At 39.2% G+C, this 23,778-nt stretch overlaps 1 protein-coding gene across 4 annotated transcripts in view; it reads right to left on the reverse strand.

Annotated features, from left to right (window-relative positions):
• Window positions 1–15,333, reverse strand: part of LOC114364097 (SCO-spondin) — a 22,352-nt gene extending 7,019 nt beyond the window's left edge. For 3 of the 4 annotated variants that reach the window (XM_028320095.1, XM_028320096.1, XM_028320094.1), the window contains exons 1-6: window positions 15,183–15,333; window positions 2,962–3,018; window positions 2,366–2,518; window positions 1,912–2,025; window positions 1,121–1,258; window positions 260–373 (exon numbers count right to left, since the gene is read on the reverse strand). In XM_028320095.1, coding sequence (XP_028175896.1) covers window positions 260–373; window positions 1,121–1,258; window positions 1,912–2,025; window positions 2,366–2,518; window positions 2,962–3,018; window positions 15,183–15,243 — 637 coding nt within the window. In that variant the 5' untranslated portion in view covers window positions 15,244–15,333. The remainder of the gene's footprint in view (window positions 1–259; window positions 374–1,120; window positions 1,259–1,911; window positions 2,026–2,365; window positions 2,519–2,961; window positions 3,019–15,182) is intronic. The other variant, XM_028320097.1, reaches the window with a different exon arrangement.
• Between the last annotated feature and the right edge of the window lie 8,445 nt (window positions 15,334–23,778).

Here is a 23,778-nt window from a genome sequence, read left to right on the forward strand (position 1 = left end):
GGGGGGGGGGGTGCGGAGCGTGCATGAAACAAAACTAGATACTGGTCTGGTCATTTCTGCGCCCCTCCAGGGTCTGCGCCCTGTGCCTGGGCACCGCTGGCACCGCCCTAGTTACGGCACTGGTTTTTGGGGGCATTTTGTCGATAAAATTGACATAATAAAATCGCCTTAAATTATCGCTAGCCCTATCCCAAACACACTGTATAGTATATAGTATAGTATAGTATGATAGCGATGATGGTGATCTCAAAGTGGTTACCGGCGAAGGAGACGCAGCCGACCTTGGTGCACATGGCGCGGCCCTCGGCGCTACACCAGCAAGTATTGCAGTCGTTCTGCCACATCGTGTTGGGCGCGCAACGGATCTCGGGCTCTGGAATGAAATATTATTTAACTGCCTCTGTGTTCTACGGGACTATTTCCACCTCTCGTTCCCACCGCTGCAACTCCTGTGTAGCCAGGATCTACAGCTTGATTGCTATAAAAACCCAACCAGTGATGGTCAAGTTTGTCCCGGCGGAAAGTTAAACTGTCATTGGACTCGCAACGAAATTAATCAGAAGAACATAGGAGTTCGAAATTAAGGTTCGACTTCCCTCCATTGCAAAGCGGATGATAGGTGACAAACAAAGTGCCTCTGTGTTCTAGTAAGACCACCTATTTTAAGCTAAGATTTCTTTATCCAAGTACAGGCGAATGTAATCTACTGAAGATGACCTAATTAGTGAAGGTCACGGGAAATAGGCGCGGATCCACTGTAGAGGGCATGACGGGCATACCCACAACCCCAACCTTCTTAGATGTGTGACGTCACACTTTTCTTTTGTTCCCCAGTCGATGAAGCATAAAATATGATGTCGTGCCCTGAGTGCCCGAGCAACTGCACTTAGGAGGATTAATGAATGCTGCTGACAACGCCACTCTTGTAAGTTTGTTGTCGACACGATAAGAAAAATAAAAGGTGATCAGGCCCAACCTGTCTAACCAGTGTGGCAAATATAGGCCAAATTTTTCATTTGCCTCACGTAAATTAGAGAGAGGACCATTCTCCTGCAGTAGAGGGGAAATGACATGATAACGATGATGATGATGAAGGAAAAGACCAAATCAGCGGACTCACTTGCGTCCTGTTCCACACATGCCGCCTCAGTGCATGCAGCGTAGCCGGACGCAATGCATTTGCAGTCGTTGCATCTGCTGCGCCATGTTGATCCTGGTGCGCATTCTTTGCCTGTTGGCAGCTCGGACTTCTTTGGGGCTGAAAACATTAATTTGGAATCAGGAACTACCTCAGAAAGTTTTGGCTTCATCATCATCAAGAAGACTCCTAAATTGTTTAGCTATTTAACTGTATTACAGACAGCGTTAAATAGTTCGTGACGGCCGAAGTAGGCCTTGGAGGCCTTTGTCCAGCAGTGGACGTCATTTGGCTGAAACGACGACGACCTAAAGTAGCCAAAAAGTTCGCAACACATCTTTTTTCCAATGAGGGCTATAGTTTTAGCGCTCACCAGTTAGCGCCACTGTAGAGTAAGGTCCTGTCACTTGCTAGTAGCGAAGACAGTGGCACCAACTGGTGAGCGCTAAAGTGGTAGGAGGACTATCGCAATTGCACTCATCAAGATGGCGCCACTGTAGAGTAAGGTCCTGTCAATCGCCAGGGGTGCCAACTGTTAAGTATAAAAACGATAGCCCTCATTGGAATAAGGTGGTGTTGTCAACTTTTTGGGCATTATGGATGTCATGAATTATTTGATGCTGACTGTACCATAATCACCATTTACCTCTTGACGCTACAGCTTTCTTCAGCTTTTTATTACTTTAGTGGTAGTACCATATATCTTTTTAGCTTAAATCACAGAAAAACATCACCCCAAACACTGAAAGATGGTGATGATGGAAGAAACTCACCAGCTGATCTCCGGCAGTACTGGATGGTGCACAGCGCCAAGCCATTCTCGAGGCAGACGCAGGTGTTGCACTCGCGCTCGAAGGTCGTGTTTGGCTTGCAGTTGATCGGTTCCGCTTTAAAAAAATATTAAGTACCTCATAATTACTATACGATTAGTTCCTACATACATGTACTAATAACACTGCAGCGATGAAAACTTTCATTTTCACCGCTGTAACTTGACAAACCCAACCAGTGGAGTCCAAGTTTGTTTTAGGAAAATTTAAACAGTCCTTAGACCCGCCACGAAATTTTACAGAAGATAAGCAGAGGTTCGAATTACTTTAGGATTGACTTTTCTCCAGTATAAAGGGAATAACACGTGAATAACATTTGAAGAATCCATCTCTCAATGCATAATGGATAATGAATTCCGACCCAATCAGTAAAGGTTCCACCCATAAGAATACTTACAGAAGACACCAGAATCACAGGCCTCCTGCTTCAAGCACTCGGCGACTCCTGAGTCGGCGCAGCGGCAGTAGTGGCAGTTGCTCTCCCACTCGCTACCAGCCAGGCACTCCGTCTGCCGCTCTGGCTTTTCTTCCACCTCCACGGGAGATTGGACTGGAATTGATGATTGAACAATTTTATTATTACTGTTCTGGATTGAACAGATGGGTAAAGGTTCGACCAAATCAACGTGATCAGCCGGCGTGCGCTATGGCGATGGCGATCAATGCGTTTCGCCATCGCGCACGCCGGCTGCACGAATTGGTTTGGCCGAGCCTTAAAGGCGATCAGGCCAGTAACATCATTAACAGGTTATTTCGTCAGGCTGAATCTAAGGTAAATTGGTGAGGGTCTTGCTCCTGCTAGGAGACTAATGACCTGATGATTATGACAATTTACGGCCGAAATCCGTCCGTAAACAATGATGCAGTTGTAAATAAAAAATACATGCAAAACTGTTAGATTGTGAGCGTACAAGAGACAAAACTAATATTATCACAGCTATTAAGCTGTTGGCGGAACATGACAAAACTACAAAGATGTAACAAGATCTTTACCTTTTTCGTCGTCATTGGAGCAAGCGGCGTCTGTTCCTTCCAACGAACATCTTAGTACTGAAACAGAAAGAGAATTTAAATTAATATCATCAACAAAGAGCTAAGAACTAGGAATAGGGTATCCAGGAAAGGACAAAAGGTACCTAACATAAAGTTATTAATAGGAGTACAACCTTTTTTTTATAGCTTATATTTGTTATTTTATGGTTATGTGAAGTTTCATCATAATCCGTTCTGTAGTTTTTGCATGAAAGAGTAACAAAGATCCTAACAGACTTCCATATTTATTAATATGTAGGATTTACAGTATTTTTCTTCGAAATATCATAAAACGGCCATTCTCACGATTAGGCGTTCTCAGCCTAATTACCATATCATTTTTGAAATTTGGCTTAATTGACTTAAACGCATTTAAATATGAAACACATGAAAAGTACGAATTTAACAATCGTTAAGGCGTCAAATTATTCCAAGCGGTTTTCGCGTAAATGAGACCCAAAAATTTTATGGTCACGGTAATTAGATAAGGCTAATACTTAATCTAACGGTAATTATAAAAAATATGTAAAATAGTAAGAAAACAATATCTTGCATTGATAAATTTGTATATAAATAAATAGCGTCATAAAAAANAATCTTTTGTACTCTTTAAAATGTTGAATGGAGTAAACCAAATCTATACGACATAAAAATTACAGCCAAGTTTTAACATTAAGTCGGTGCGCGGACGCGTAACGGTAATTAGAGAATAGAGGTTCATGAAATTTATTAAGTCACAAATACTTAAAATAGAGGCCTATGATTTAATGCACAACTGGATGGGGTTGTTAAGTAACATATAAAAATACATGCATGTCTCTAATTTGTCATTTTTAACGATTTAACAGCCCGGACACCCAAAAACTAGCTCATCTGAGAATGGCCGAAAACAATCGGATTCCTTGACAAAATGCCTTCCAATTTGGGCGGCTGTCGGCGGCGCGGTTGCCCTTTAACCCCGCAATTATTGCAGTTCTATTATTAGCCCCAACAATTGGCTCCATAATTACAACTTACAGTCGAGGCTCGCTAGCCAATGTCGAAATTTTTCATACAAAATATATTAAAAGTTAGTAAAAATGCACAGATGGATGGTCGGACAATAGACTGAGTTTTTTGCGCTGCTTCTTCTCAACACTGGCCCATTTATTGTCCCGAATATTTTAATATTTCTTTCATAAAGATAGTGCCTAATCCTACCTAATCTTTCTGGCCAGTGTAGCTGACAAATCCTCAAGTTGTCTCTGGAAAATGAGAGAGAGTCGTGCTGCAGGAGTTGCTCCTACGTGGAAACGTGACCTGCTGATGAAAGATAGTCTGTTGGCGCCGAAGTATGGGCGATGCACGGTTGGGGGAAGGAGAAACTAACCGAGATGGTGTTCACACTATTATTACGTCTTGGCTTACTTGCGCTATTACTTACTTGCGCTATGAGAATTTTCAACCGACTTCAAAAAAGGAGGAGGTTCTCAATTCGACCCGTATGTTTTTTTTTCTATGTTTGTTACGCGATAACTCCGCCAATTATGAACCGATTTGAACAAATCTTTTTTCGGCGTATAGGTAATACCTCAAGGGTGGTCCCATTTAAATTTAATAATAGAAAAAACAACCCCCAAGGGTGGAAAATTGGGGATGAACTTTTTTATACGCAATATCTCCGCCGATTATAAATCAATTTGAACGATTATTTTTTTGTTGAATAGGTATTATCAAAAGGGTGGTTTCATGCGAATTTGAAGAAAATATTTCACCCCCAAGGGTGGAAAATTGGGGATGAACTTTTTTATACGCAATATCTCCGCCGATTATGAACCAATTTGAACGATTATTTTTTTGTTGAATAGGTATTATCAAAAGGGTGGTTTCATGCGAATTTGAAGAAAATATTTCACCCCCAAGGGTAGAACTTTTTTTAATTTTTAGTTTTTTTTTGTGTTCACGCATTTGAAGTCGGTTTTATTTTTTAAAAAAGTTAATTATATGATTTATTTACCTACCTAGAGTTGAAAGCTAAGCTGCGACTGATCTTATTCGTTACCTTTTCTGCTTAGATCTTTAAACTTCGCAGTTTTCAGCAATACAAAAGTGATTCATGAGGAAGGTTTGTCTTTCGTTGCACCCATTCGAAGCCGGAGTGGGTCGCTTGTACTCATAAACCCAAAGACAAATAACTAGTTAGTTCAAGATACAGAGCCGTGGCCGAGCGTGACAGTTATCAGGGGTCGGGGTTAAGTCGCGTAGTACGTCTAAAGCATTCAAATCGCATGAATGGACGATAACAGATGACCCTGGCTCTGCGAGAGCTTGTTTCATTGGACTCCGGAGGACGCCGTCGGGTTTTAGTGGAAAGAAAGAAACTGAAATCCACAACCACAGAGGAACTGACTATCTTTCCTCCAATTGCTATTTGAAAAACTTAATTTCAAATCCTACTTCCTACTAATATTATAAATCCGAAAGTTTGGATATCTGGATGGATGTTTGTTACTCTTTCACGCAAAAACTACTGAACGGATTTTGATGAAACTTTACAGTATTATTGTTTATAACCCAGAATAACATAAAGGCTATAATTTATGACGATCTGTGACAAACAAAATTTCACGCGGGTGAAGCCGCGGGCAAAAGCTAGTATGATTGTCAACGCCGACTTCGCGTAATGGGAGGATAAAGAAGAAATTAGAGGAAATCTCAAAAACACACGTCAAATACACCAAATTCAATTCAAATTCTTTGTAGGCCCTTTTTAGGGGACCTATACACTTCCCAATTGATGTAGCTTGCTCTACCACCACTTCGGGACAACTGGACAATCGACTGGTGTTGAGAAGAAGTGGCGGAGGAAACTCACGCCCGTATTCACAAATATTACTATGAGGTCTCACAGTGCGCGTGGACGCACAGGGTGACACACGAACCAATCACAGAGCTCTATTCAAGGCCGTCCGTTTGATTTGCTGCTTCACTTAAGCAAGCATCGTTTGTGAATACGGGTGTCCGTGTAAGTCAGTGTATAATGTTAGATGCTCAGTCTCAATTGTTTGTTTGTATAATTGCTTATGTCTATTGACACGGATAAAGTATCGGTTTATTGACTATCTTCTCAATCATTTCTCGGAACAGATAAGGGGAATTCCTACGTAAATAATATCAATAAATAATAGAAACAACTTACGTATGAGTTAAACAAATATTTTCCATGAGATACTAAGCCAAGGTTCACGAGATAACGTCTGGTCAACGCATGTCGGTTTTTAATTGATCATTTATTTATTGTTATTGCATAATTAGATAGTAAACTGCGCAAAAATTGTATATGCTCTGAGCTATCATACGCTCACTAGTTAGCGCCATTGGCAACGGGACTATTCCCATTGTTTCCACTTAACCATCAATAAAACCCAACCAATTAAGGGTATATCCCGGGGGAAGTTAAACTGGTGATGCTGCTGATTTTATATGTATAGCCACGAACATAGCCCAACGGTGAAGTGGTCGGATAGGCCGACTCGAGATCCGAGGAACGCGGGTTCCAAATTCCAATCCCACCGCTGCTGGACTATTGAGCCCACTCGTAACACAAGCTTATTTAGCTTAACACGAGGGGCTAAAGGGACTATTAGTAATTTTGCAATACAAATTGTAAAAAAAAATCCATTTATCTCACATAACCTATGATGCCTGCACGAGTGAGCGAGACAAAATAACTTTTTCGAAATAGTTTTGCATCACAAACCGACAATACACATTTTGCATGCTAAGGACATTAAGACTACCCTGGTGTACCGTTAGATTTTCCATCTATCTCACACGTGAGCGAGCCAAAATAACTTTTTCCAAATGTTTTGTATCGCAGACCGACAACGACAGTCACATTTGCATGCTAAGGAAATTGAGACTACCCTGGTGTACCGTTGGATTTTCCATCTATCTCACACAACCTAAGATGTCTGTACGAGTGAGCGAGACAAAATAACTTTTTCCAAATGTTTTGCATAGTAGACCGACAGTCACATTTGCATGCTAAGGACATTGAGACTACCCTGGTGTACCGTTGGTTGTATTACCCATTCGCGGAACGTAGGCGAGTACATGCGGTACAGTGGCGGCCGAGAAAAGGGCCACACATTGGGAACTTATTGTGCTAACGAGTTAGTGGTCCTAAATCTAACATTCTTCTTCTTCTTGTCTTGTCGGCAACCAACTAACAGTGTCAGCCCAATACTCTACTACAATTAACTGCTCTACGACTACGATGACAAACCGAAGACTAATGTAATATTTGTATTGGTAGTTTTTATTAAAGACGTAGCGTATAATAAACACAAAACCTCAAAAGAAAATCATGAAGATGGGCTAACGTGACACAATATAATTACTTACGAAAGTGTTATACCTACATCACAGTCTTCGAAATCTGCAACATTTATGAACGGACTCAATTAAAAATAGACTAAAATTAAATCCAAAATTAATTTGTTCAAAAACGATGTAAGAATAAAGATAGCCAAAACCGTTACTTCACCCTTACTTACTGGTTTGCTTTTTATTTAAAGTTAATTAAATAGTGTAATCACACTTATGGCAAATAACCATGGCCGCGAGTGTAAGGCTTAGACCAGAAGGACCAGTTTAGACGAACTAGCCTGGGTCAATACCCGGCTTTTAATAATACCTATGCGTTTATGTAATCCGAGCGCGCATTAAAATTCACACTATGCTACACTTGCCATTATGTTTGTCTTGAGCGCTGGTAGAGCTTCAAAGATAAGAAAACATATTGTAATAAAATCCTTAAGGGCTACATTCTAACTTTTTATAACCTTCATAATAAGATCTGGATTGGAATTTAATAAACATATTTCGTTTCTTTTAATCCTTTCCATCTGGAAGGCTAGAAGATTTAAAAAATCCGTGAATATGAAGTAAAAAAAGTACAAAATAAATTGCTATTTAGTCTCAAACAGATGGTGTTGTATACACCTTTAGTTCACGATATCGTATTTTTACAGTAAACTTTGTCCTTAAAGTATATTATTTCAACATGTGCTGTAGGTACAGGTATCTGAACAAAATTTTGTAATAGGTAGGTACCTATTATAGAATTTTGTTCAGATAGGTATACGTAGGTAATTTTTTTACTACGGGTTGTAAGTTAGAACTTTTTAAGTCCAACCGAATCAAAATAATGCTATTTTGAATGTCAATGAGATAAGATAATAACTAAATGACAATAATAAATACTACTTTCAATTACGTTACTACTGAGAAGTGTATCGGAGTACAAATGTTTATTTAATTCATAAATCAATAGGATTATCAAAGTTAAACAAGAATTTTCACTGGCAAGTGACAGACATTAAATAAGGATACTTTATTTTTAAAATAATAGAGTTCCGTACAAAATTGTTAAGAAACGTGTTAACAGAAATTCAATAAAACCTTGTATCACCTTAATATGTTAACCATATGTCAACTTTTTGGCCACTTGATGTCATGCACTATTTGACTTTGACTGAATGTACTTACCTATGGATTAAGTTCAATACCTGCCTTGTTGTAATAAAAAAAGTCTTATCTTTTTTATTGAACTTTTACTATTATTTTTGTTAAAATATTCCACTCATTAGAAAACGCGACGTGCGAAATGCAAATGTCAATAAGTTTCTATTTCGACAAAACAAAAACAACTTTCTTTTGACTTGTGACCTAGAGACACCTAACAGTGTCTTGCATTATACATGAAACAGAGATTTTTTAAGTATTTTTATCCTTATAAATCTTCGGTTAAGTTTTGGTTAGTCCACAAATGACTCTCTCATTAGGTATTCAAGTACTTTTTAATTGTTTTTGGAATTATAGGTCGTTGACATGGGTACCTAACAAATAGAAATATTTATACAGATAATGAAAAATTTAGAAATTGTATTGCCTACACACAATCATTAAGAAAATTATGATTTTTCGTTCGTAATATGCAGCGTGAGACGTCCACCCACAAGGTGGACCGACGACATCATAAAGGTAGCAGGAAGGCGCTGGACGCAGGTCGCTACCAACCGGGCAACATGGAAAGCATTGGGGAAGGCCTATATTCAGCAGTGGACATCCTATGGCTGAGATGATGATGATCGTAAAAAGGCAAAAAAATCATTTGATACCTATGAAAAAATTAAATAAACACGTGCATAAACACTGAAAAGAACCTACTATGTACTTACATGAAACATAATTAATTTGAAGAATTCAAAGGAGGAAAATTCGTAAAATTATCAAGCGGCAATTCTTATAAAAGTTATCACATCCTATTTGTTATACCTACTAATTACATTTCCGCTGTAGTTCTTAGAATATCGGGTTATAAGTAGTGACCCCTGACTAATTTTAGAATTGCCTAGGTAATTGATAATTTATTTCTATGTAGTATATAAATAATTATAACAACACTAAATACGAATTAATTAAATAAATAAGTTTTTCCCGACACGTCATGGAGGTTACTGAAAGAAAACCACAACAAAAATACATAATTATTGCGTATGTCACGGAATTACTCATTAGAATTACTCTTAGTGTTTTCTTATAAATTAATGGGCAGGTATTATGTGACAGAATAATAATTAATTAATTCATTAAAATTATTAAAGTATCAAAGAAATAATTACAACTTCAAGTAGGCTAACTCGAATTTTGTTTTTATTTTATTTTATTTATTTAACAATGTTTTAACAGCATTTAATTGTACCGTCCAATGAAACTTATTTCAGTATCTACATGATATTTACTTTCTATTTACAAAATCATCTATAGAAAAGTTGTTGTACTTTCTTGTTTTTCTTTATTGCCTTTCGCTCACTCCACTGGTTGCTTCTTATGTTTATAATTAATCCAATGTTAGCGTAACCTGGTCACCGCGATTTAGAAATACAATTACAACTGACAAACGCCATCTATTGATCAAAGTTGTAACTGCCAATGCTACAAGAACTAGAAGTAAGTATTACAGCATAAATAAATTATATCGTGGAAATATATTATGGAAATTTATGTGTCGTAAAAAAATAATAAAAGGAAACCGCACAGGGATGTGATTACAAAGCACCACACGCGCGCATGACATCATACGTACAAACCCTGTACATCAAGCTAGCTATTTCCATCTTATGTCGTTGGAATACGTGCGATTTTGCAATAGCAACGTAGTCTCAAGTACTGTGAACTGTACATGAATGAACACGACCCTCGACCTCAGGGTGATAACGGGTGATAAGGCGTGACGTCACGTGCGCGCGCGCCGATACTTGACGTCCAAATCTTGCTGGTTATCATAGACCCGGTCACAGACAAGCCTCCGTTGTCTATGTACGATTGCCTTGTGCAGTCTTAGTACTTTAGCACTTAAGTTTATCTTGAAACACAAAAGATAAGGGGAAGAAAGGCATTAAAACATTACTGTTAGCCTAAAACAATTGATGCCTATGAGTAGTAACTTATTCGTAATCTGTGCCTATGACGACAATGTCTGATGCCTATGACAGCTGGTGAGTCCTTGGTATAAAATTAACTATGACAGCCAATGCTGCGAGGATTCTTCTTCTCATCTATGGCTATTGTGTTTTTCCACGTTTGCCAATGTCATGTGAGCATAGCCATTAACACGGTAGATGAAATATAAAGCGAGGATTCTTAAGCTCGCCAGTTTCTGATTAATTTGCAATAGTCATGATCCTGCAGATCCTGCTGCCATCTTAGCCCGAAGCGACCTGTCAATCAACCTAGATAAACTTATTTCCAAAAGTAAAAAACAAACATTTTATTTGCGCCATAATTAGGAAAATGGCGTCGCGCAGAAGATCCAGTCATTTGCCATTATTCTATCGCAGTTTTTTCTTCTTCTTTTTTTATGTGGCCAGCCCCCTTAGACAAAACGCACTTTTTCAACACAAAAATCGAATCCGTCAAAACTCCATACAAAAAAGGGGCTTTGCGACCACTTTTCGACTGGTTTGCGATTATAATTTGCTTTTGCACTTTGTCTAGACCCACAGGTCCATCACAGTTTCATTTACATTTAATAAGACTGGATTGCACCATCCTACTTTAATTATAACAAACGTCAAAAATCTGTCAAACCCCATACAAAATACACCGGTTATCGTTATACTCGTAGTCACGGTTAAAGGTGGTGCAACTCAGCCCAAGAAAGTGATGCTAATTTTCCTCTTCTACAACATTATATGGCATAATTCAATCGCCAGCGTCCTTCTGGCAAACAGTCCAATTAATTAATAATTTGCTTGCACAATGCCACCATTATCTGTGGGAAGTGTCGTGTCGTTTTCCTTGTCCTGTGTTTGATGTTCTTGTGTGATGCGGCAATGATATTGCGTACGCAACTCTGCAATGGATGGACTTTTTTTCTTTAGGACTTTATATTTTCTTTAATATTGCAAAGATTTCGATTTGGATTGCCAATGTTTTTTGTTCATTTTTACAGTTTTTTTTCTTTTTAGTTCAAAATTTCAACATATCTTGAATTGAAACATTTCTCAGCAAATTATTACCCAAAAACATTCCTGTATATAGGGGGAGGAGGGTTTCGTGCCAGGAGTTTGGGCTACTGATTCGAAGATTAAGTTTAATATACGCCAATGCTGCCACATTCCTTACTTCTAACATTTTTTAATCTAAAGAATTTTCGATTACCTATCTAAGTATGTATAATTTTCCGAATGATCGCGGATAGCATGGGGACAAGCCTCACACCACTGCTGCTTTTTTTTATCCACAGCGAGGAAGCTCTTGGCCTGTATCTCACCTGATGGTAAGATGATCAGGCCGAAGGTGGAAGCGAGCTTCACCCATACTCTCTCCCATCTTCTGGAAGAGAGTGAACAGTCCATCATGATTAGATAGATCTGGTGATACTGACAAGTAACATGCCTTCCTTCATTCTCTTTCAACTCTAAAATGGCCACTGATAAGGTCTTCCTTAAGGATTATTTCTGATAGAAGGTATATTCTTGCGCTACCCGCATTTATACGCATACCTAAGAGAGTAATATCTATACTAGTCTATACTAATATTATAATATTTCATTAATATAATATAATATATCATTTATAAATGCGAAAGTAACTCTGTCTGTCTGTCACGCTTTCACGCTTAAACCACTGAACCGATTTTGATGAAATTTGGCATAGAGATAGTTCATAGTAAAGTACCGGGAAAGGACATAGGATATTCCATTCCCGTTTTTGAAACAGGGACGCGCGATAAAGTTTTTCTGTAACAGACAAAATTCCACGCGGGCGATGCCGCGGACGGAAAGCTAGTCTATCTATGTATGTCTTAGAAACAAATCAATCAAGTCCGTTCTTGACCGATCCCGCGAATTGGCCCAATCACCATCAATTGTCCCAATGAGCTTTCCCCTTCAATCGATTGCTTCCAATCGGTGCCCATCAGCCAACTTTTTGTGATGCTCAATTGTTTTGCACAGCTCCAACTACTGGAGCTATTTTTGGCATAGCGCCAGACGCCAATTTGTTGGTCTGAAAACTGATTGACTTTTGAACTCGGTGCTTTAAGTTTGACGGATTGGTGTGACGTAGAGCTTTAAATAGGCTGGTCTGTCTACCTAAGAGTCCCCGCAGACTTTTTATCGGCCCATAGTTTGGTCGGCATTTGATTTTTATAAATCGGTGTAATGTGCGTCAACCAAATTATATGCCGCCTCTTTAATTATGGGATGGACTCCACCAGTCAATTTCTGAAAGTCAAGATACTTAGGTATTTTTGTGAGCTGTCAAAACGCTGCATCTCCACAAAATTTAGAAATAGTACCACCACCGTTACGTAGGTACTACGTACTTTGTCTACACTAATATTATAAAGAGGAAAACTTTGTTTGTTTGTTTGGTTGTAATGAATAGGCTCAAAAACTACTGGACCGTTTTTAGAAATTCTTTCACCATTCGAAAGCTACGTTATCCACGAGTAACATAGGCTAAATTTTATTTTGGAAAAAAATAGGGTTCCGTAAAATATGTAGATAATGTAGTCCATGCGCGTGAAGCTAGTAAGTTTTATTTTTCAAAGTTAAAAAACCGCAAATTAGGTGTGAATAAGTGCCCACTAAGTTAATATACAAACCACAAAAAAAAAATTATCACAAAAAAAAAATAAACTCAAATCACTGGGCTAGCCCGCATTTGTTTTATCAAGTACCTATAAATAATTATCAGTCAGACAAAAACTATTGTTTGAGATCCAGAGCCGTACATTTTTCGCAAACTTAGTGATAAAGCACTAACATAAACTATTGAGTGTAAAGATAAAACATTTGTGAATTATGTTGATTACAATATTATCAAGTACATAGTTAGGTCCAGTTCTTCAGTTCACAGAGGGTTTTCAATAGTTAAGAAAAGAATAGAATAGAATAGAATAGAATAATAACTGTATATAAAATAAAATGACTTTATAAATATTTATTTTACTAAATCTGGGTTGCATGCACCGTCTTATTTTAACTTTGAGAAACGTCAAAAATCTTTCAAAATCCATACAGAAACACCTGTTAACGTCATTGTTACTGGCAAAGTTAAGTGGTGCAACTCGGCCTTAGTATTACGACAGTTAACAAAAAAACTAGACTCATTTATTAAAACTTCAATTCAGAAAATTGTGTTATTCCTGAAAAAAACATGAAAAAAGTTGGAGAAAATTTCCCTATAATTCAAAACGTAGTAAACTTTCTATAACTTTATTTATTTATCGTTAAAACTTCTAACATAATTAAGTAATTGGAAATTAATGAAATATTTTCTACTGAATTAAAATTGGCTGAAGTTCACTGACATGCAGTAAAATAAACACGAGCTTCGTTGTTTCAATTTTGTCTGTGAACTCTGACCCAATCTCAAATCAAGATTTCATTAATTAAAAATTGTTATTCATTAAAAATATGAGATAACTTTAAAAAAAGATATAAAAAGTACCTACCTAATTGATCAGTAAAAGTAATTTTTGAGTTAGTGGTGATAGATTCTTCCTACTTAGTGGAGCAAGAGAAAAAATCACATAATCTACTACTACTAGGAAGTAGGTATGTGGGTAGGTAATTTGATAAAAAGGAAACACAAAAAAAAATTGTATTGTGAATAAGAAAAAGTTCAAATACGTTGTAAATATTTTTATGTCTTATTGGTTGTCCTAATTTATACAAATAAAATAAAATAAGCCGTGTGGTGACGGCAGAGTAGAATACATTTGTCACCAACCCCTACTCTTCCCGCGGGTGTCGTAAGAGGCGACTTAGGGACTACACATCAAACAGAGAATGGGCAGCAGCGCTCTCTGAAAAACATCAATCTTTTAAACTGCGATCTCCAACCCGCCTGCCAAGCGTGGAGATTATGGCAAAACCCTCCACTATAGTGGAGGAGGCTCATAGTCCAGCAGTGGACTGTAAAGGGCTGTTGATGAAAATAAAATAAATGAGCTTCTCTTCCGAAGTTACTGAGTTTCTTGCGCTGTTTCTTCTCAGCACTGGTCCATTTATAACTGTAGTAGTAGGGTTAAGACGTGTAAAGGCTCTTTTTAAAAACCTATTTACACAAAATAAATTACTTTTAAAGTCGATAATCTTAATTGTAATTGTACTTGTGTCTGTTTTAGTTGTCCTAACGGTACTATTCCCACCTCTCGTTCCCACCACTGCAACTCCTGTGTAGCCAGGATCTACAGCTTGACCGCCACAAAAACCCAACCAATGAAGGTCAAGTTTGTCCCGGGGGAAAGTTAAACTGTCATTGGACCCGCAACGAAATTAATCAGAAGAAAATAGGAGGAGTTCGAAATTAAGGTTCGACTTCCCTCCATTGCAAAGCGGATGACAGGTGACAGTTGTCCTAAATAAATAAAATAAAATAAAAATTAGAAAAAGAAAAAAAAGAACTTGGCCAACGAATTAGTTTGGCCATTCAGCGCGGATATGCAGCCAGCATTCTGGGCCCCATGTCGCGTTGTTTGGACAACGATTTAGGACACAATAATATTTTTTATTTGAAAATATTTAGTTTATGTAGTTCATAAATATATTAATTTTATCGCTTATGATAACTAAATAAAAAAAATGTTAAAAATACAAAATAAATAATTTTTAAAAGCTCACCGTTTCCACATCCATGACCCAGTAGGGTCATCAGGAACCCGGCAAGGATCACGCACTTCATCGCACTGTCGGTCACTCGCGGTCACACGTGCTCCTCGTGCGACGATCGGGGCGCGACTGGCCTGTCCCGGCTCTCGCGACTCCTGCGCCGCTTCGGCACAGTGGACGAAGATGACGTAGGCTCAGATTATCCCTAGATGAATGACATCACAAAAACTCATCTACACTACGAGTATTTCGTTCTTTCAATAGAGATATAGAGAGATGCCAACTAAGGCGCCGAGTTCGAAACTCAGTGTCGCATTAGAAATTCACGCACATAAAGTAATCAAAATATGTGCTCATTATCCACTGCGGTATCAGTACTCAACGTTCGAATAATCTTTATTACTACGCAAGCAATGTAGACTGTTTACATTATGACGTAGGTGCGAAATATGTTCCGTTTTTGGGCATATTGCTGCGACACCGGCCACGCCCCCTTGTCACATCTCCCTTTAGTTGCTGTGATCTGTGGTTCTTTCGTTCGCTGGTTTCAGAAAATGACGTCCACTACTGGACAAAGGCCTCCCCCAAGGATTTTCACAACTACCAGACCTGCACTGCCCGCATCCAGATACTTCCCGTAGCATTTACCAAATCTTCTACGTCTTAAGGCCCGTGGTCGCCACTGGGTGATCTCAACTCGAGATCTTATGCAGAACCTTTGTTCTATCCTGCCTGCTATCTTTATAGCAGGAGAAAATTAAAATTCCAAGAAATTACAACTGTTTTAAAATTCTAATCAACTAAAATTATCCTACATCATGACAGTACCTCTCCTTTTCTAAGATGATGGTAAGAGGCTTCATCAGTCGTCGGTCGTACCATAACCAGCCGGGCTAGGATGCGCGCTGTGATATACTTTATCGACGTCACCATGTATGGGCAAAATCGATAAAACGGCGTGATAACCGCTTATCGCGGCGCACATCCCAGGCCTACGGCTACAGGTACGGTTATAATATCACAAGAGAAGTAAACAAGCTATCTATACTTCTATACTAATAATATAAATGCGAGAGTAACTCTGTCTGTCTGTCTGTCCTTCTTTCACGCCTAAACCACTGAACCGATTTTGATGAAATTTGGCATAAAGATAGTTTGAGTCCCGGGAAAGGACATAGAATAGTTTTTATCCCGGTTTTTGAAACAGGGACTTGCGCGATAAAGGTTTTTTTTTGCGACAGACAAAATTCCACAAGGGCGAAGCCGCGGGCGGAAAGCTAGTATTTTATAACTCAAAGGTGACTCACTGACTGCCTGACATAATGATCTATCAACGCACAGCCCAAACCACTGGACGGATCGGGCTAAAATTTGGCATGCAGCATATAGTATTCAATAAAGTTCTATTGTATTTGCTGAACCTACTACATTTGCCTTAGTTATAGTGGCTTCGCTCTCTGACATCCACCCGCAGCCAGCAGACGGTCTTTTAATTTCACCGATGACTTTCTTGCAAAGTAAGTATATTCGCATGGTAAAACATTTACTTTGTGAATTTCTCTGAAAAATGTTGCTACCTGCTTTATACACCTCTAACAACAATATGAAGGTAGTTACTCCAGCTATCTTGGTGTTAAGTCTGTCTTTCTTTCTAGCAGCCATTCTACTTCTGCATGAGCAGTTGCTTGTGAAGGTAACTTTCCACTTTCCCCCAGGACAAACTTGACCTTCACTGGTTGGGTTTTTATAGACGGTCAAGCTGTAGATCCTGGCTACACAGGAGTTGCAGCGGTGGGAGCGAGAGGTGGGAAATAGTCCCGATAACTAGAATGTGCAGAATCTTTGTAACCTAGCTCCTTGTCTTTGCATCGGTATAAAATCGGTGTAAACAAATTTTTATAAGGAAATCCATACAAGGATAATACAGACAGAATACGAAATTGTTTTTTTGAAACACTTTAGGTAATATTTGGCCACAAGTTTTTGACTATTGGGTTTGGGGAAAATGTAAAAACAGACTTTAAAAGCTATTTTATGACTCAACTAGTACCTACCTACCTAGGTTACGAGAGACGAGTCTATCCATACGAGACTTAGAAACCTGTATATTGAATATTCAATTTCAAAGATTATTTTATTTATCATCTGCTCACAACTCACAAATGATGATGCAGTCGTTCTTATCTGATCGGGTCATGTGTACTATAATCACTTTAATTTTATTTAATTCATAATTGCAATAATTACCACTGACATGTTTTGCAGCATGGTCTTTCAAAAAGACCTTGTAGTCGTAGGATATACTTAAACCTACAATTATTTTCCCTGCGAAACACAAATAATATATCTAACTAAAGTCATTTAACTTCAAGTTAAACGAGGATATCGAGTCATGATATTTAGGCTGGGTTGCAACATCTTACCTTAACTTTAACAAACGTTAAAAATATTTTATTTATTATTTTATTTATTTTTTCACCAACTTTAACCAACTTTACAGGTCAATAACCTAATGCGATAGCATAAATTATTTTGTAGGCAGGTACACTGTATCTACTTACACTAACTACTTAAAACTAACAATAAAAAGTGCGGCTCTTACGAATTCACTCAGAGAACAATTAAACGGGTCTACTACTTCCGCTATTTCATTGAGACGTCTTGTGGCGCGAGTGAGCGGCGCCTCCGCCAGCAGAGCCGTGCGCGCGCGCGGCACAGCCAGCAGGCGCGGGCGGCGACGGCGCTCCACATAGCGATCCGGCACATTTAGGTATACCGTTCCCAGCAATTCCGGGTTATGTATCTTACCTTTCAGCAACTTGAAAAAGTCAACCAGCAACGCAACATCCCTCCTCACCCTTAATTCGTTATATCCCACCATACCCAGGATGAATAAGGTGGGATACTTCAATGGGTAAAATGGGTACACCCCATATCGTCTCAGATACAAATATCTTACGAACTTGTTTTGTATCTTTTCCAGCATGATGCTATACTTAGCTTCGTGCGGGGCCCAGATCACAGAGTTGCATTCTAGATGGCTTCTAACTAAGGCATTGTACAGGGTCACTATTGCGGTGACATTCTTAAAACCGTGAGCTTTACGCAGGATAAAACCTAAGTTCCGATACGCTTTCTTACAGATTGACGTTATATGGGTTTTGAAGGTAAGATTGGATGTGAATTGTACGCCTAGATCTCTCACTTCATTCACCCTGACAACCGTGGTTCCTGCTACCTTGTAAGTGTTGAGGAGGGGGCTGCGTGTGCGTGTAAAAGATATGGTTAAACACTTGGAGGTGTTAAACTTCAACCCATTGTTCTCGCTCCACGCCACTACCCTGTCAATGTCCCTTTGCATTTTCTCTTTGTCATCTGGGCTCCTAATCTCACGATAGAGTTTCAAGTCATCTGCAAACAGCAAGCACTTGGAATCCTTTACCACCGTCGGCAGATCGTTCACCATTAAAATGAATTCAAAAGGCCCAAGATTACTGCCCTGACTTACCCCCGATCTTGTAAAATAGGGTTCTGAGGTGAAACCGGCATATTCCACATACTGCTGCCTATCCCCCATATAACTGGCAAACAGCTGTAACAACCGCGGAGTAAACCCTACGCTCGCTAACTTTTTAAGAAGCACTTCATTATCGACCAGGTCGAAGGCTTTTTTGTAATCAAAGTAAGCGGCGTCCACTTGCACCCCACTGTCCACAGCTGGAATTATATCCGCCATATAATTAAGTAGGTTGCTGGTCGTACTTCGCGCTGGTCGAAAACCGTGTTGCGCGTCTGTTAGTTGTGCGCTTACCTGGGAGTATAGACCTTTATGTATGGCTGACTCGAATACTTTTGAATATGTCAAAGTCTATACAAAAAACACCGGTATCGTTATAGTTACGGTTAAAATTAGGTGGTGCAACTCAGCCTTAGTAAATTCTGAGAGAAAAGAAAACAAAACTGAAGAAAAACGAATCCAATGCCACTTAAATTTTCCAATTTAGGACTACCCTTTGCTGGTAAAGTCAAAGTCAAAATGTGTTTATTGCATTTCTTATAAATTACATAGTCTGGGGTTCAAACTATAGATCCTGACTACATAGGAGTTGCAGCATTAAGAACGAGAGGCGGGAAAGTCAAGTAGGTACACTATCTACGGTTTTCCCAAAACTTTGTAAAAATAATCAGCCCGTGTGAAGCCTGGACAAGTCACTAGTATAAGAAACCACCCAAGCAAAACCTCCTTAACGATAAACAAGAAAAATAATGAAAGCTTAAAGCATTTATGCCGTTGCCAGGCCGAATGAGGTATTTGAAAAATCGAAGAAACTTTTTAACGCAGCCAAACTCGCAGGAATCTGGGGACGCATTAAAGATACGGGTAAGCGCGAATCACATTAAAACATGGGGTTCCGTATGAAAAACATCTTTAATTATACTTACAGGGAAAAGTGTGTGATAATCAGTAAAAGCCTTAAGTAAGTAGTTAGTTACTTTCCAAAGCTTGGAATCATCCTTTTCTGCATGTAGAAGTTTTACGAGTAGGTACTTCTTTCTCGGGTTTAATAAGTATTGTCTCGTTTATTTATGTAACTTTTAATTTATGCCATAATTGGTACCTACTCGTACATACTTAATGCTAAATTAATGCCATAAAGGCATTCTCTGCCAGTTTACCTTCGGGCTAAACTAAGCTCGTTCGTAACTAAGTATTAAGTATTTAACAGTAGAAGGTACAAAACTAAGTTAATTTTTATACGGGTTTCAGATCAAGAGCTAATCCACTAAGTTAGTTTAGCTTAACTGGCATATCTTACGCAGTTTTCCATATTTGTATAGTTTGCAGTTTGCACACAACTATGAAAAAGCTTTGCGATCTAAGCTAAACAAATTAAGCTTAGTTCTTAGTCTGCAACCCGCATTAAACCCAACGGAACCCTAAAATCAAGTCAGGGTTATGCTACATAACGCTGCGCGCGCGCCGCCAAAGGCGCATTCTAACTGGCGATTTTACGACCCTTTGCCCGTGGAATGTCATCGATTTAAAAATAGAATTCGCATTTCTTTTTTTCACCGGCCGAGTGGCCAGTTGCTAAGGCTGGTTTTGTTTCTTTTTGGTGCTGGGCGCCTATTCTCGAAGAATTTTCGAATCTTATGCTCTGTCTTACGTCATATTTCGAAAATAAGAAGTTCTACAAATAAGTATCTAAACAAAATAATCACCAAATAGGTGTGAATTAGAATATACAGGGTGTAATTTTCTGTTCAAACAAAAAGAGTTGATTCTATTAATTACTGAAATTCAACTGCTTCTTCTTTAAATTGTAAATAAGTAAGTAATGAGCCCTCAACTTTCTAATAATTAAACACAAATACTTTGATAAAACCTACCTAACTAAGGGAATATAGTTAAACAAGAAATACATAATGTACGAGTATGATTTCTTTATTCTTGCAAATATAAAGAAATCTTCGAAACTCAAAATGTTAATAGCTATTCCTAGAATCAGACCCCTCACGGCCATCATTTAGGAAGTCGCCTTATTGGTTTGTTTGCCTGCCTAGAAATAACCCGGTCTAGAAATAGCCGGGCTAATTATAGGAGATCGTCGGCCTGCGGGTCGTTTGTCCTGATAATGGCGAAAATAGGATTCGCGTGCCAATATAAGATAATGCATTATCTGAACGTATAAATAGCATCTTGATTGACAGACAACGCACAGGCAAAACCAGATTTACCTAGAATAAGTAAATGCTGCAAGCTGAAGTGGCAATGGGCAGGGCACATAGTAAGCAGAACTGACGGCCGATGGGGCAGCAAGGTTCTGGAGTGGAGGCAGCGTACCGGAAAACGCAGCGTGGGATGTCCACCCCCAAGGTGGACCGACGACATCATAAAGGTAGCAGGAAGACGCTGGACGCAGGCCGGTACCAACCGGGAAACATAGAAAGCATTGGGGGAGGCCTTTTTTCAGCAGTGAACGTCCTATGGCTGAGATTATGATGATGAAGTAAATACCTACTTAAAGCCAAAGCAGTATTTTAACATAGTAAAGGACCTGGGAATATAGTAATGTTGCGTCCAGATTGGGCGAATTTGCTCGCGCGGCACGCTGGTCATCCTGCTCACTCTGCTCTTGAGTGAGCAGGATGTTGAGTTTGCCGCGCGAGCAAATTCGCCCAGTCTGGACGCACCATTAGGATCATGCTCATTTCAGCTACAAGACGTGATCCCCCAATGATTTCCAGATAGATCGGTTGGTAGAGCGGCCTGCATCCAGCGCCTTCCTACTACTTGCAGGTGGATGTCCTACGCTGCGCTTGCTGATAAAGATCAGGCGACTCTTTTACCCAGCGAGCTGGAATGGTTGACACTTTGAGGTTTCAAAAGTTGAATTTAAGGATATCCCAACATTGAAAAGGCTTGGAACCTTTTTTTTTTTCAAATTCAAATAGTTTATTCAGTACATAAGCCCTTTCCAGGGCACTTTGGCTTGGCTATAAGCATGATTATAGCCTTATTATTTTAGCCACACAGCCGTGTCCTCTGTTGAAAAAGCCTCCCAAAGTGATTGGCCGATTAGAAGTTGCCAGTGAAGTGAAGTACAAAATTATTTCAGCTACTTATACAGTATATTTTTTGGAGGACCGATAAGGGTCGAAGTTTATTGAGAGGAGGAGACCACGTCTTGAAATACGTAGTCTGTAGAGAAATAACCAGAACTTAATACTCGTAGTAGCCCACAGTACAGCTAGGCGCAAGCCTCAGGTCAGGAGGAATAAGTGTGGAACACAGGAGAGGAAATAAACAACTTGAAAAAATCGAACTGCCTAAGGCGGGAATCAAACTCACGATTAAATTAGTTTATTTCATTTAGCAACAGCCGGTTACCTTTTCAAGCTTTTATCTGAGTACCTACAGCATTTAACATATTATATATATTTTTTATTAATAAAATGCGAGAACTAAGTAAGTAACATTTAGTAACACAAAACTTACAAATCACCTTAAAATGTTATTAGCAGTGAGTCAGGGCGGATGAGAGATACAAGTCCGGAACCGAACCCGCGTTATCCGTGGGAACTTCCTCGCCACTGCGCTATCGGGGTTACGAAATGGGAGGATCGCCGGCTTTCTACTATTCAAACTACACATGATATCATCTGACGAGAGACATGGAACGCATGGTTCGCTCTGGTGGTGACGTCATATCTTATTCGATTTTTATACACATCGAGGAAGATCTTGGTTGGCCTGCATCTCACCTGATAGAAAGTGATGAACAGGCCGAGTGGAAGCGAGCTTCACCCGGAATCCTCAACCACAGAGGAGTTCCTCTGCCAGTTGGCTATCTTACCTATAACTGTTGGAACAGAAAAATGCTGTTAACATTGTTGTTATGGCGACAGACTTAATAGGTAGCTAGCTAGTCAGGCGACTTAAAACAAGTCTACCAATATTTGGTAAGTACCTACTGAAGTGGTGATTCTGACTGACTCTGAGTTCTTGCTAACCGTTAAAATGACCAGGGAATTATAACTAAGTATTCTAATTCAGTCGTCTTCTTCAGTCGAGTAGGTGCCTACTTAGTTTATTTGTATCAATTGAGCTCACAACTAGCCCGACGGATTAAGTAGCAAGCTGAATTGGCAATGGGCAGGGCACATAGTACACAGAACTGACGGCCGATGGGGCAGCAAGGTTCTGGAATGGAGGCCGCGTACCGGAAAACGTAGCGTGAGACGTCCACCCACAAGGAGGACCGACGTCATCATAAAGGTAGCAGGGAAGCGCTGGACGCAGGCCGCTACTAATCGATCAACATGGAAAGCATTGGGGGAGGCCTATATTCAGCAGTGGACGTCCTATGGCTGAAATGATGATGATGATTATGATGATGAGCTCACAACTCTAGTGTCCTCCTTTTTAACCGACTGCGCCAGAAGGAACCCTCCTTGTTAAATCTACAAAAAAACATGCTGTAACTTTGTAAAGTCTTTTCACTGCGTTGTTAGTCCACATCCGCCGATCGATCGCAATCGATACAGCCATTTAAGTAGTGTAATTTTCTTTGTTATTGACCAAGTAAGTAAGTACGTCGTTTAAGTATAATTTTCTCACGGCAGATTGACTATTATGCAGGAAAATCTGTTTTTCTGCTGTTTCAGAGATAGCACTGAATAGTTAATGCAAAATGCTGTATTTATCAATGATGTAGGTACATGTTTATTGTTATGTTTGTTGTTATTGTGCAAATAAATATTTGAATTTGAATTTGAATTTATTATGTAAATTAATATGATATCGCGTCATCAGCATTAACAAAAACAATTGTTGACGAATGTTGAATTAAGCAGAATTTTATACTTAAACACAATAAACATTTATGACTATGACTATGACTATGACTATGACTACCATAATTTAATAAATAATTTCTACATCAATGCCCCCGATTCGAACCCGCAACCGCGAGCGCGTAACCATTGAGTCATGACGCCACCATCATCGTTCATATGATGATGTAATTCGGCGTATGTAAGAGTAGGCGCACACCTTTGATTTTTCGTCGGACGATAGTTTAGTCGGGCTGTTGATCAGTATGGG

The sequence above is a fragment of the Ostrinia furnacalis genome, unplaced genomic scaffold (genome assembly GCF_004193835.3).
Source record: "Ostrinia furnacalis isolate ACB-3 unplaced genomic scaffold, ASM419383v2 OfSCF7348, whole genome shotgun sequence".
NCBI lineage: Eukaryota > Metazoa > Arthropoda > Insecta > Lepidoptera > Crambidae > Ostrinia > Ostrinia furnacalis.